General features: G+C 44.9%; 1 protein-coding gene across 3 annotated transcripts in view; it reads left to right on the top strand.

Moving 5' to 3' along the window:
• The window catches only part of LOC140111321 (fibroblast growth factor 11-like), a 29,708-nt gene extending 15,623 nt beyond the window's left edge, over positions 1–14,085 (top strand). For 2 of the 3 annotated variants that reach the window (XM_072132353.1, XM_072132351.1), the window contains 4 exons: positions 4,834–4,944; positions 7,113–7,216; positions 12,918–13,116; positions 13,573–14,085. In XM_072132353.1, the coding sequence (XP_071988454.1) occupies positions 4,834–4,944; positions 7,113–7,216; positions 12,918–13,116; positions 13,573–13,673 (515 nt within the window). In that variant the 3' untranslated portion in view covers positions 13,674–14,085. Of the gene's footprint in view, positions 1–1,313; positions 1,763–4,833; positions 4,945–7,112; positions 7,217–12,917; positions 13,117–13,572 lie in introns of those variants that run through there. The other variant, XM_072132352.1, reaches the window with a different exon arrangement.
• The last annotated feature ends 783 nt before the right edge of the window (positions 14,086–14,868 follow it).

Genomic DNA, 14,868 nt, shown 5'->3' with positions numbered 1-14,868 from the left:
TAGCGTATATATAGTGTACAGGAATAGTATATACAGGACGGGGTGTAGCGTATATATAATGTACAGGAATAGTATATACAGGACGGGGTGTAGCGTATATATAATGTACAGGAATAGTATATACAGGACGGGGTGTAGCGTATATATAATGTACAGGAATAGTATATACAGGACGGGGTGTAGCGTATATATAATGTACAGGAATAGTATATACAGGACGGGGTGTAGCGTATATATAATGTACAGGAATAGTATATACAGGACGGGGTGTAGCGTATATATAATGTACAGGAATAGTATATACAGGACGGGGTGTAGCGTATATATAATGTACAGGAATAGTATATACAGGACGGGGTGTAGCGTATATATAATGTACAGGAATAGTATATACAGGACGGGGTGTAGCGTATATATAATGTACAGGAATAGTATATACAGGACGGGGTGTAGCGTATATATAATGTACAGGAATAGTATATACAGGACGGGGTGTAGCGTATATATAATGTACAGGAATAGTATATACAGGACGGGGTGTAGCGTATATATAATGTACAGGAATAGTATATACAGGACGGGGTGTAGCGTATATATAATGTACAGGAATAGTATATACAGGACGGGGTGTAGCGTATATATAATGTACAGGAATAGTATATACAGGACGGGGTGTAGCGTATATATAATGTACAGGAATAGTATATACAGGACGGGGTGTAGTATATATAATGTACAGGAATAGTATATACAGGACGGGGTGTAGTGTATATATAATGTACAGGAATAGTATATACAGGACGGGGTGTAGCGTATATATAATGTACAGGAATAGTATATACAGGAGGGGGTGTAGTGTATATATAATGTACAGGAATAGTATATACAGGACGGGGTGTAGTATATATAATGTACAGGAATAGTATATACAGGACGGGGTGTAGTATATATAATGTACAGGAATAGTATATACAGGACGGGGTGTAGCGTATATATAATGTACAGGAATAGTATATACAGGACGGGGTGTAGCGTATATATAAAGTACAGGAATAGTATATACAGGAGGGGGTGTAGTGTATATATAATGTACAGGGATGGTATATACAGGACGGGGTGTAGTGTATATATATAATGTACAGGAATAGTATATACAGGACGGGGTGTAGCGTATATATAATGTACAGGAATAGTATATACAGGACGGGGTGTAGTATATATAATGTACAGGAATAGTATATACAGGACGGGGTGTAGCGTATATATAATGTACAGGAATAGTATATACAGGAGGGGGTGTAGTGTATATATAATGTACAGGGATGGTATATACAGGACGGGGGGTAGAGGGTGGATGTTGGGCAGGCGGCAGCACTGGGGGAGGAAACATTGAGGAGGAGACGGCGATCGCTGATGAATTTGGACTCCGTGTCGGAAAAATGAGGCTCGGGACGCCAGGAGACTGATGTTGATAAGATCGGAGGACAATTAGGATCGTTGCTGGGAGGTGGAGGACTCCTGCACATGGAGGATTACATAGAAGGGGGCAGGTAACGTATTGGGGGGGAGATGGCTGCCCTCGCTAGTTCTCTCATCCGTCAGAAGAGAGAAATTAAAGATTCTGGAGGAACCCGCCCTGTCCCCCCCCAGAGGAAAGTCTGTCCCCGGGGAACCAAGTCCTTGTGCCAGAAGCAGCTGCTCTTCCTCGTCTCCAAGGTCCGACTGTGCGGGAACCAAAGGAGAAATCCGGAAAAAGATCCCGGTAAGAAGACAACAGGAGACCCTACCCCCCGTCCTGTATATACTATCCCTGTACATTATATATACGCTACACCCCGTCCTGTATATACTATTCCTGTACATTATATATACACTACACCCCGTCCTGTATATACTATTCCTGTACATTATATATACGCTACACCCCGTCCTGTATATACTATTCCTGTACATTATATATACGCTACACCCCGTCCTGTATATACTATTCCTGTACATTATATATACGCTACACCCCGTCCTGTATATACTATTCCTGTACATTATATATACGCTACACCCCGTCCTGTATATACTATTCCTGTACATTATATATACGCTACACCCCGTCCTGTATATACTATTCCTGTACATTATATATACGCTACACCCCGTCCTGTATATACTATTCCTGTACATTATATATACGCTACACCCCGTCCTGTATATACTATTCCTGTACATTATATATACGCTACACCCCGTCCTGTATATACTATTCCTGTACATTATATATACGCTACACCCCGTCCTGTATATACTATTCCTGTACATTATATATACGCTACACCCCGTCCTGTATATACTATTCCTGTACATTATATATACGCTACACCCCGTCCTGTATATACTATTCCTGTACATTATATATACGCTACACCCCGTCCTGTATATACTATTCCTGTACATTATATATACGCTACACCCCGTCCTGTATATACTATTCCTGTACATTATATATACACTACACCCCGTCCTGTATATACTATTCCTGTACATTATATATACACTACACCCCGTCCTGTATATACTATTCCTGTACATTATATATACACTACACCCCGTCCTGTATATACTATTCCTGTACATTATATATACACTACACCCCGTCCTGTATATACTATTCCTGTACATTATATATACCCTACACCCCGTCCTGTATATACTATTCCTGTACATTATATATACGCTACACCCCGTCCTGTATATACTATTCCTGTACATTATATATACTACACCCCGTCCTGTATATACTATCCCTGTACATTATATATATACTACACCCCGTCCTGTATATACTATTCCTGTACATTATATATACACTACACCCCGTCCTGTATATACTATCCCTGTACATTATATATACACTACACCCCGTCCTGTATATACTATTCCTGTACATTATATATACGCTACACCCCGTCCTGTATATACTATTCCTGTACATTATATATACGCTACACCCCGTCCTGTATATACTATTCCTGTACATTATATATACGCTACACCCCGTCCTGTATATACTATTCCTGTACATTATATATACACTACACCCCGTCCTGTATATACTATCCCTGTACATTATATATACACTACACCCCGTCCTGTATATACTATTCCTGTACATTATATATACGCTACACCCCGTCCTGTATATACTATTCCTGTACATTATATATACACTACACCCCGTCCTGTATATACTATTCCTGTACATTATATATACGCTACACCCCGTCCTGTATATACTATTCCTGTACATTATATATACACTACACCCCATCCTGTATATACTATTCCTGTACATTATATATACGCTACACCCCGTCCTGTACATTATATATACACTACACCCCATCCTGTATATACTATTCCTGTACATTATATATACGCTACACCCCGTCCTGTATATACTATTCCTGTACATTATATATACGCTACACCCCGTCCTGTATATACTATTCCTGTACATTATATATACGCTACACCCCGTCCTGTATATACTATTCCTGTACATTATATATACACTACACCCCGTCCTGTATATACTATTCCTGTACATTATATATACCCTACACCCCGTCCTGTATATACTATTCCTGCACATTATATATATACGCTACACCCCGTCCTGTATATACTATTCCTGTACATTATATATACACTACACCCCGTCCTGTATATACTATTCCTGTACACTATATATACACTACACCCCGTCCTGTATATACTATTCCTGTACATTATATATACACTACACCCCGTCCTGTATATACTATTCCTGTACATTATATATACGCTACACCCCGTCCTGTATATACTATTCCTGTACATTATATATACGCTACACCCCGTCCTGTATATACTATTCCTGTACATTATATATACGCTACACCCCGTCCTGTATATACTATTCCTGTACATTATATATACGCTACACCCCGTCCTGTATATACTATTCCTGTACACTATATATACGCTACACCCCGTCCTGTATATACTATTCCTGTACACTATATATACGCTACACCCCGTCCTGTATATACTATTCCTGTACACTATATATACGCTACACCCCGTCCTGTATATACTATTCCTGTACACTATATATACGCTACACCCCGTCCTGTATATACTATTCCTGTACATTATATATACGCTACACCCCGTCCTGTATATACTATTCCTGTACATTATATATACGCTACACCCCGTCCTGTATATACTATTCCTGTACATTATATATACGCTACACCCCGTCCTGTATATACTATTCCTGTACATTATATATACGCTACACCCTGTCCTGTATATACTATTCCTGTACATTATATATACGCTACACCCCGTCCTGTATATACTATTCCTGTACATTATATATACGCTACACCCCGTCCTGTATATACTATTCCTGTACATTATATATACGCTACACCCCATCCTGTATATACTATTCCTGTACATTATATATACGCTACACCCCGTCCTGTATATACTATTCCTGTACATTATATATACGCTACACCCCGTCCTGTATATACTATTCCTGTACATTATATATATACACACTACACTACACCTCGTCCTGTATATACTATTCCTGTACCTTGTTTGCACTCGGTTCTGCCAGTGTTTCTGGGTCGTCCTCGGCCGGGATAATGGATGAGGTTCTTGTTCCCGGAGGAGGCAGTTATGGAGGTCGGGGTCGGTACAAGGAGAGAACCGGTTATTATCTTCAGGTTGTGCAGGAGAAGTGATGGATTTTCTTGGATCCTGATTGTTTGTCTCCTCCAGAGCCGCAGCTGAAGGGGATAGTCACCCGCTTGTTAAGCAGAATGGGTTTCTTTCTGCAGTTTCTTCCAGATGGGACAATTTCCGGAACGAAGGAAGAGCTGAGCCCTTACAGTGAGTATTGTGGTCAGGCATTTGGAATGATCAAGGTCTGCATGTGCAATGTCCACCCACTGGGGCCTGACCTCGGTGTGGGGGCGGCTGGATTCCCTGCAGTTACGGCCTGGCACCAGGATATGTCCCGGGGGCTTTGTCCAGAACGGGCCGGGTCCACTCCCATCAGGGCCAGAAGAGGCAGAGGTTGCAGTATAGTGACCGATCCCCCTGGGGCACCCCCAGTGTGTGTTAATAGATCTCGGGGACGTGGTGTAGATGAGGGGATCCCCCTGGGGCACCCCCGGTGTGTGGTAATAGGTCCCTGGGCAGATGAAGGGGGAGGCCGTGGGGTAGATGAGGGGATCCCCCTGGGGCACCCCCAGTGTGTGGTAATAGATCCCCGGGCCTTGGTGTAGATGAGGGAATCCCCTTCGAGCACTCCTGGTGTGTGGTAATAGATCCCCGGGCAGATGTAGGGGGGAGGCTGTGGTGTAGATGAGGGGATCCCCTTCGAGCACTCCTGGTGTTTGGTAATAGAACCTGGGGCAGATGTAGGGGGAGGCCGTGGTGTAGATGAGGGGATCCCCCTGGAGCACCCCAAGTGTGTGGTAATAGATCCCGGGGCAGATGTAGGGGGAGGCTGTGGTGTAGATGAGGGGATCCTCCTGAAGCACACCCGGTGTGTGGTAATAGATCCCAGGGCAGATGTAGGGGGAGGCTGTGGTGTAGATGAGGGGATCCTCCTGGAGCACCCCCGGTGTGTGGTAATAGATCCCCGGGCAGATGAATTATTTCATCTCCGCTTTAGCGGAGTTGGGATGAGACGGTCCCAGGACATTACACACAGATCCCTTATATCATCTCCTGCAGAGCTCCCAGCAAGCGACCAATCAGAGGAGAGCCTTGGCAGGATGGATACAACAGTAACAAACACATGACCCCTGGGTGGCACCAACTCTCATGCACGTGATACTCACACCCGGGCAGCAGGTGCTAGCACAGGGCAATCGCTGGTTCTGCAGTCATTGCTAAAGATCCACTAGTGAGTCCGAGCACATGTGCTTACTCCTGAGTAACTACAGGGTGCGCACCCTCTGTCCTGCGGGGTGCAGAGGCTCTGAGCGCACCCTCTGTCCTGCGAGGTGCAGAGGCTCTGGGCGCACCCTCTGTCCTGCGGGGTGCAGAGGCTCTGGGCGCACCCTCTGTCCTGCGGGGTGCAGAGGCTCTGGGCGCACCCTCTGTCCTGCGGGGTGCAGAGGCTCTGGACGCACCCTCTGTCCTGCGGGGTGCAGAGGCTCTGGGCGCATCCTCTGTCCTGCGGGGTGCAGAGGCTCTGAGCACACCTTCTGTCCTGCGGGGTGCAGAGGCTCTGAGCACACCTTCTGTCCTGCGGGGTGCAGAGGCTCTGCGATCACCCTCTGTCCTGCGGGGTGCAGAAGCTCTGCGATCACCCTCTGTCCTGCGGGGTGCAGAGGCTTTGAGCGCACCCTCTGTCCTGCGGGGTGCAGAGGCTCTGAGCACACCTTCTGTCCTGCGGGGTGCAGAGGCTCTGCGATCACCCTCTGTCCTGCGGGGTGCAGAAGCTCTGCGATCACCCTCTGTCCAACGGGGTGCAGAGGCTTTGAGCGCACCCTCTGTCCTGCAGGGTGCAGAGGCTCTGAGCGCACCCTCTGTCCTGTGGGGTGCAGAGGCTCTGAGTGCACCCTCTGTCCTGCGGGGTGCAGAGGCTCTGAGCGCACCCTCTGTCCTGCGGGGTGCAGAGGCTCTGAGCGCACCCTCTGTCCTGCGGGGTGCAGAGGCTCTGAGCGCACCCTCTGTCCTGCGGGGTGCAGAGGCTCTGAGCGCACCCTCTGTCCTGCGGGGTGCAGAGGCTCTGAGCGCACCCTCTGTCCTGCAGGGTGCAGAGGCTCTGAGCGCACCCTCTGTCCTGCAATTGGGACAAACAAGGAGCAATGATAGGGTCAGAACCTAGAAGAATAGGAAAGGAACCATGGAAACAAACCTACAATCACACTGGGCTTGACAGGTTACTAGAAGCACATCTGGTACAACAGGGGACAGAACCTAGGAGCGCCCCTGTACGACAGGTTGCAGAACCCAGGAGCCCATACAACACAGTGCACAGGTCCATGAAGCATTTCTTTCATCTTAATTCTGTACTTGTTCTCTCTATTCCTTGTCTCAAGCTTTGTTTAATGTTATCCCTGTGGGTCTTCGAGTTGTTGCCATACAGAGCTCGGCCAGCTGTCAGTATGTGGCCATGAATTCAGAGGGACGTCTCTATAACTCAGTGAGTGGCTTTATCTCATTACCACCAGACATTTCATCCATATGGAGCATCCATGGAAAGATCTACACTGCGGCATCTCCCCATGATTGTGCATCGTGTATCGGAAGGAAAAGAATTGGCTTAGTCTGAGTTTTAGCTGTTTTGACAATCTACTAAACATAATGGGGGGAAATCATGATGGCTTCTGCACCCAAAAATGACATTTTGTGCCAAAAACAATGTCTAAATTCCGACACATTTCTGAATGCTTCTAGGCCGTTTTCAGACTCCTCTTACAAAGGGGCATAGCCTCACAAAAGGCGTTGTGGTCATATTTCACATTTGCCAGTCGCAAGAAAATCATGGAGTTTGCGCCAAAATGTGGTGCACAGTTTAGAACAGGTCTGATTCATTATCACAATAATGAATGTGGTGCAGCACAAGCCCGGTGGCACCCAGCTCGGCAGTGTCCCCAGCCCGAGACTCCTTCATGAATACAGTTTAGTGGTCTCTTAAACGCAGTGGCGTGGCACAATCTCCTAGTACAGGTGGATGAATCAGTCTTTGCTGTAAGCTCAACATCTCTACAAAGGTTCATCTACAATTGGATGTTGGCTTCTTGGGGAGTCCCATCTTGGGTGTTTAGCGTTTGGGAGAAAGCTCTGGTTGAATGTCTGGTCTTTCTTTAGTCGTCTTAGAGAAGGTGATATCCGATTACCCTGGATACAGTGTAGTAGACTGTCTACCGTATGCCCGTGCTGTAGACTACGTTTTTTACTGTTTTACAATAAAGATATTTTATAAGTATTCTACAGCATCATCAGGTAGATTAAAGGCCATCTCTGCAGCTGTGTGGATGCCTAAAGGCCAGGCATTCTCCGTTAGGAATTCTGGTGTTTGTTCTCTCACTTGGCCAAATTTGGTTCCCTACATCGTTCTGATGAGATGCAAACACATTGAAACAGTGATGTCCACAGTTTGGAGTCTGGTTTGGCCATTATCTTGCATCATGTTGTTAGGCTTTCTACCATAGTCATGCTTGATGTATAGGCGGCTGCCGTGCAAGGTCGTACAGAGGCAAAGTTTTCCTGGAGAAAGCATTTCCATACCATATTGGTTCGGTGTCTCCAAGATGGCTCTAATAGAATGCATCATACTAGACTCAAGATTTACTTACCCGGTCCATTCGCGATCCAGCGGCGCGTTCTGTTCGGTGGATTCGGGTCTCCCGGCGATCCACTAAGGTAGTTCCTCCGCCGTCCACCAGGTGGCACTGCTGCGCTGAAGTTCCCCGAGGTCCGCCGGAATGCACGAGCCTATACCTGGTGCAGGTAAGCGCGAGTCCCGCGACAATTTTTTTTTAATGCGGCGTTTTTTCAGAATCCGTTGGGTTTTCATTCGGCCACGCCCCCGATTTCCGTTGCGTGCATGCCAGCGCCAATGCGCCACAATCCGATCGTGTGCGGGGCAATTCAGGGAAAATCAGAAATATTCGGGTAACACGTCGGGAAAACGCGAATATTATCTATGATATTATCTATGAGAAATTTTCTCATCCTGCCCTGGAGAAGAGTCTAGTTAAGCTCTGGTTGAAGGCTTTGTATGGAGGATCTTCGATTGGTCTCAGTATTCTAGATAATGTTACAGTTCACTGTTTATTTCTTGAAGATTGTCTCTGTGTCCTGAAGAAGGCTCTGGCTGCAGGTCAATACTTTACAAATGGCTGTAGTTGAATGTTGGTTCAGTGTCCTGCAGAAGGCTATAGTTGAATTTCTCAATGTTCTGGAGGTTCCAGTTTAATTATTTTCTTGTAGGCGGACTCAGTATCTTGGAGATGGCCCTAATGTTTTATTCTTGAATGTTGGTTCAATGAGTTGGAGAAGACTCTAGCAGAATGCTTCGCCTTGCACTCAATGGGGCTCATTTACTAAGGGCTCTGCAGCCACATTTTCGCCGGGTTTCCTGACTTTTTCCATTTTGCGCCAAATTCTGCCGCACGCGGTTGGATTTTTGCGCAATTGCGACGGCTTTCGCGCGACAGAAATTGGGGGGAGGGCGTGGCCGTCGGAAAACCCGACGGATTCAGAAAAAACGCAGAATTTAAAAAACGAAGTGTGCCGCAAAATCAAGCACTCACATGCACCAGGGAGAAGATGGTGAACTCCAGCGGACCTCGACGCAGCAGTGACACCTGCAGGAAGTTGGACGCACGAGCTTGCTGAATTGCCAGAAGACCCGAATCCTCGTCGGAGAACACGCCGCTGGATCGCAACAGGACCGGGTAAGTAAATGAGCCCCAATATCTTGAAGAAGCCTCAGGTTGAAAAGCTAATCTTTCTTCATATAACCCTAGAATGTCTTGTGTTGGGCTCAATATGTTGGAAAATGTTTCTACTGAATGTCGGTTCTAGTTGAATGCTTTGTCCAAGGCTTTGGAGAAGACTGTAGTTGAAGGTCTTAAAGGGAACCCATCATCTTCAATTGGCTTAATAAATCACTACTACTATATAGTTTATAGTTTTTGTTTCTCTCATGATCCCGTGTGGTGGCATCATCCAGAAAATCAACTTTTGAAGTGAGATGTAAATTGCTTTTATAAAGTCAAGGAGGTTGAGAGTTTATAGAAGTTGCCAGAGACTATATAAAAAAAAACAATAGTGGCCAGGAGGGGGCTGCTTAACCCCACCAGGATGTTATAGTACGTACCTCTGGGTAGATGCTTCTGGCCCCGGCTCGTGTTAGAGCTGACACTGCACTCTAACACTCATGATTGGAGCCGACTCTGATTGCAAGTGTTAACCCCTTACATGCCGTGAACAAGCATTACCGCAGCGTGTAAGGGTCTTCCCTCAAAGGATTGGATCCCCTGTGCCGCTTACCGGGGGATCCGATCCACTTCTGGGCAGCTCCGAGGTCTGCAAAGTGCCCCGGGGCTGCCCGATGTTCGCAGCAGTCAGATCCCATCCGGGTCTGCATGCTCAGACAGTTTACACTGCTCTACAATAAATTAGTATTGTAGAGAAGTGTATTGGACAAGTTCAAGTATATACAAGTAAAAAAAGTTAAAAACAGTTTACACGTTAGAATGAATAAAAAATAAAAATATAAGCCCCTAAAATGTCACTTTCCCATAAAAACACTTAATAAAGTATAAAAATCGCATAAACGCAATAAACCGCCACATATTTGCTATTGCCGCATCCGTAACAATCTGTATAATAAAACAGAAACATTACTGCACCTGTACAGTAAATACCGGGAAAAAAAAACGCAAAAAACGTCCCAAAAAAAGATCATTTTTAATTACTACCTTTTAAAAAAATGCTCTAAAAAGTAATTAAAAAATGTTCCGCACTCTAAAATAAGAACACTAAAAAGAACAATCCTTCTCACAAAAATTAAGCCCTTAACCAGATTTGTGAGGTGAAAAATAAAAAATGTATGCATATGAGAGACGGTGATGCTAACATGAACTAGATTGTCACCAAATTACTTTTTATTTAGTAAAAATGGGAAAAAATTTTAAATCTATATAAATTAGGTATTTTTCGTAATCGTGGTGACCAATTTCAGGTTATGGTAAACAAAAAAATCTTCCTAAAAATTGATGATTTTCATTTCCTCCACCAACAAAGAGTTAATAAAATCTCACCAATTAGCTATAGATGTTCCAAAATTACCTACCAAAAAAGTGCATCTCATGTGGCAAAAGAAATAAGCCCCTATAGGTCCACAATAAAAAAAATAGAAAAAAATTATATCCTGTACAATGTGACAATGCAAATCTGCTCTGGATGGCTCCTCCCCTTCTATCCCCGGCCGTGCGCCCGTACAGCAGTCACCACCACATATGGGGGATCGGCACTCGGGAGAAATTGGGGATCAAAACTTTTTTCATTTACAAATCCATTACAAACGTTTAATTTTCCACCGAAAATGAATGGATTATCAAAAAAATCTTACAATTTGCAGACTGCACCTTCATTTTTGTTTTAACCCCAATAAAACACCTCAAGGGTTAACAAACTCCATAAAAGTGCTTTTTCATACGTTGAGGGGTGTAGTTTCCATAATGGGGTTATTTACGAGTTATTTTGACCAAATTTCGTGTTTTTTTAAATACTAAACACAAAAGATTCATCCAAAATTTTTAAACTAATTTGAAGTACAATGTGTCACGAGAAGACATTCTCAAAATCCCCTGAATATCTCATAGCGTTCCAAAGCTATAACCACTTATAGTGACACAGGGCAGATCTGAAAAATGGGACCGTGTCCTAAAGGCCAAAAAAGTCCCTTAGGGGGTTAAAAAAAAAATTACTTGCGACCCACGATGCCATTGTTATGGTCCGTGCCCCATGTAGCCAAATGGGCACAGAAGTGGCTCTGCATTCAGCTTCCGGCCGAGGTGGCTGGCCACGCTCGTATACAACGCTGGGGACGGTTGGGCGTGGCCAGCCATCTCGGCCAGCTGGAAGCTGAATGCAAAGCCACTTTCGTGCCCCTCTTAGTTTACATGGGGCACAGACCAGAGTGATGGCATCGTGGGACGCTGGGAGGGTGTTGGGAGGTAAGTAAATGTTTATTTTTTTTAAAGTAACTCCCTCCCGGCCACCTTTTTTTTTTTTCATTTTTTAATACAGTCTCCAACAACCCCTCTAACACTGAAGTCAAAATGGGGAGCTCTGAACGCCTCCTCCTCTGTGACATCAGACTTCAGCAGATCTGTTGTGATGTCTCTGGACGCAGGACCATCAATTACACAGAAGGGGGCTTTTTGCGGAAAATCCACGCCTCCATGACTTTATGCAATCAACTTGCATCTCATATCAAAGTTGATTTTCTGGATGATTCCATCAAACTTTGGCCTGAAGGAAACATGATCTGGAATGTGTTCAGATGTTTGCCAACCTACTGCTAGTGGTTTATTCAATCAATTTCTGATGATAAATTGGGCTCAACATTTGGCCTTGGATCTTGGTTTAGTGTCTCAGTATTACCCTGGTTGAAGGTCGTGTATAAGCCTCAATATATTGGAGAATCTTCATGTAGAATGTATCTTCTTGTAGATGTTGGTTTAGTGTCCTGGAGAAGGCTCTGAATGACTGGGGAATCGGGGCATTGTCCATCAAGGCCGACGCGACACGTGGCCACGCCCTTAAGACACTAAATGCTCACCAGTATATAAATAAAGTAAAGGTTTCTCATCATTAAGCCCATGATGCATAAACAGACCATCGACTAAGGAGCTGATAGGATGCCTTTAATGTCAGGAGTGCAGCCTCATCTTGAAGGATCTTGCTCTAGATTTGTCTGGAGCGTCATAGATCTGGATATCTTGGGTGTCATGTGAATATTTATATTATTATAATGAGCTTCAGAGATCTGGAAGTCTTTGGTGACACTTCATCTTCTGCAGGCGGTGTAGGTTTCTCAATCTTGGGTCTTCTTGGTTTTTTATTGACAACTTTAGTATTTCCACGTCTTCTGTTCCGGTAGTGAAGTACATTAGTGGTTTATAATAAGGCACAATGACCTCATTTATCGTGTTTTCACAGTAAAAGAACACCATGTAACGCTACATTTTCCACTAAGCGTTCATTTCTTATTATGTAGCCGAGTGCACATTGCCATGCCACCCTCGAAGGGTGCTCATCCATCAACTCTATGTGCCAATGGCAAACATCTGATGCTTGTGTGTGTTCCATTATCTTCGCTCTAGATTCATTTTACTCCTGAGTGTCGCTTCAAAGAGAGCGTCTTTGACAACTACTTTGTCACCTACTCCTCAACACTTTATCGCCAGCGTAGCTCCGGCCGTGGGTGGTACCTGGGTCTTAACAAAGATGGAAGGGCAATGGAGGGTAATCGGGTGAAGAAACACAGACCGGCTGGTCACTTCCTTCCTAAGCTGAGTGAAGGTAAGAAATTAATGGTGGAGCATCGAAAATCGAGAAGAATCCTGAAAGGGAGCAACTCATGACTAGGAAAAGTTTAGATGAGGGTGAGCTCCCACCGAGAAACCTGTAATTGGAGAGACTACTGTAGGGCGAGCTGAAGCTGGAAGCAATCTATGGTGCCATGGGCTGTGCTTGCAGCACAGTGGACTTGGAATTGTTTTTATTAGGGTCGACGACAAAGGGGGGACATGACTGGAGTAATCTTTAGATTAGCAAGCTTCTGCATCTGCGTGAGAAGCGCTATAACTGGAGGGTCCACATGTAGACCCTATGATTAGAAGGTCTGTAGATGACTGAGAGGCCTACAAGAAGATGAATGACAATCAGTGAGGAGTCTATAGGAGAATGGGTGATGACCAGGGAGAGGTCCACATGACTGTGACATATGACTGATGCAAACACTCTTTTGTCTTGCAGTGGCTCTCTACAAGGAGCCTTCTCTTCATGATGTTATTAAATTGTCCCCAAAGAGAAAACTAACTCCGAAACCAAGTGCTAGGCTCCGTGGAGCTCGGTGAGGGAGGACGATGGAGACTGCAACATTATGAAGGAAGTGTCCAATGACAACACCCCAGGAAAACAGGGTCTCATCTAGAAAATGGACTTGCTCCTGGACCTATCATGAATTTGTAAGACTCTAGAGGGGAGGACCTGCCATGTTGCATCCAAGATGGCAATAATATCCATGACCACTTAAAGGGACTATCTTGTGGTCTGCATCTCAGGAAGCCTGAAAACCGTCTTCCAGCACCTGTACACAGTATATACTGCAAATGATAAGACACTATATTCCTGTAACCATTTCTCTATCTATGTATACACACTAACCAACTTCACTTATATCTGAAGGCCCAAACTCACGAGACTCAATGTAGAGGAAAAGCCTCCCATCTACTAACAGATTGTATGCAATAAACCATAAACACCAGAGACCTGACTGCTATGGCTTTACCTACTCCAACTTAGATACAACAAGGTACATGTAGTATCCAGGTAACACACGTCAAGGCCGAGAGGGAGGAGTCTGATATGGTATATACCACAGGAGGTGACGGTGCTTGTACAATGGTCACAGGAGCTTAGAATATATGAGGAGGAGGGGACACAGGAGGTGATGGTGCTTGTACAATGGTCACAAGAGCTTACAATCTATGAGGAGGTGGAGGACACAGGAGCTGACAGTGCTTGTACAATGGTCACAAGAGCTTACAATCTATGAGGAGGACGACACAGGAGGTGACAATGCCTGTACAATGGTCACAAGAGCTTACAATCTATGAGGAGGAGGGGACACAGGAGGTGATGGTGCTTTTACAATGGTCACAAGAGCTTACAATCTATAAGGAGGGGGACACAGGAGGTGACAGTGCTTGTACAATGGTCACAAGAGCTTACAATCTATGAGGAGGACGACACAGGAGGTGACAGTGCTTGTACAATGGTCACAGGAGCTTACAATCTATGAGGAGGAGGGGACACAGGAGGTGACAGTGCTTGTACAATGGTCACAGGAGCTTACAATCTATGAGGAGGACGACACAGGAGGTGACAATGCCTGTACAATGGTCACAAGAGCTTACAATCTATGAGGAGGACGACACAGGAGGTGACAGTGCTTGTACAATGGTCACAGGAGCTTACAATCTATGAGGAGGACGACACAGGAGGTGACAGTGCTTGTACAATGGTCACAAGAGCTTACAATCTATGAGG

The sequence above is a fragment of the Engystomops pustulosus genome, unplaced genomic scaffold (assembly GCF_040894005.1).
Source record: "Engystomops pustulosus unplaced genomic scaffold, aEngPut4.maternal MAT_SCAFFOLD_419, whole genome shotgun sequence".
Lineage (NCBI taxonomy): Eukaryota > Metazoa > Chordata > Amphibia > Anura > Leptodactylidae > Engystomops > Engystomops pustulosus.
The sequence above is the reverse complement of the archived record's forward strand: the minus strand, read 5'-3'. Positions and strand labels throughout refer to the sequence as shown.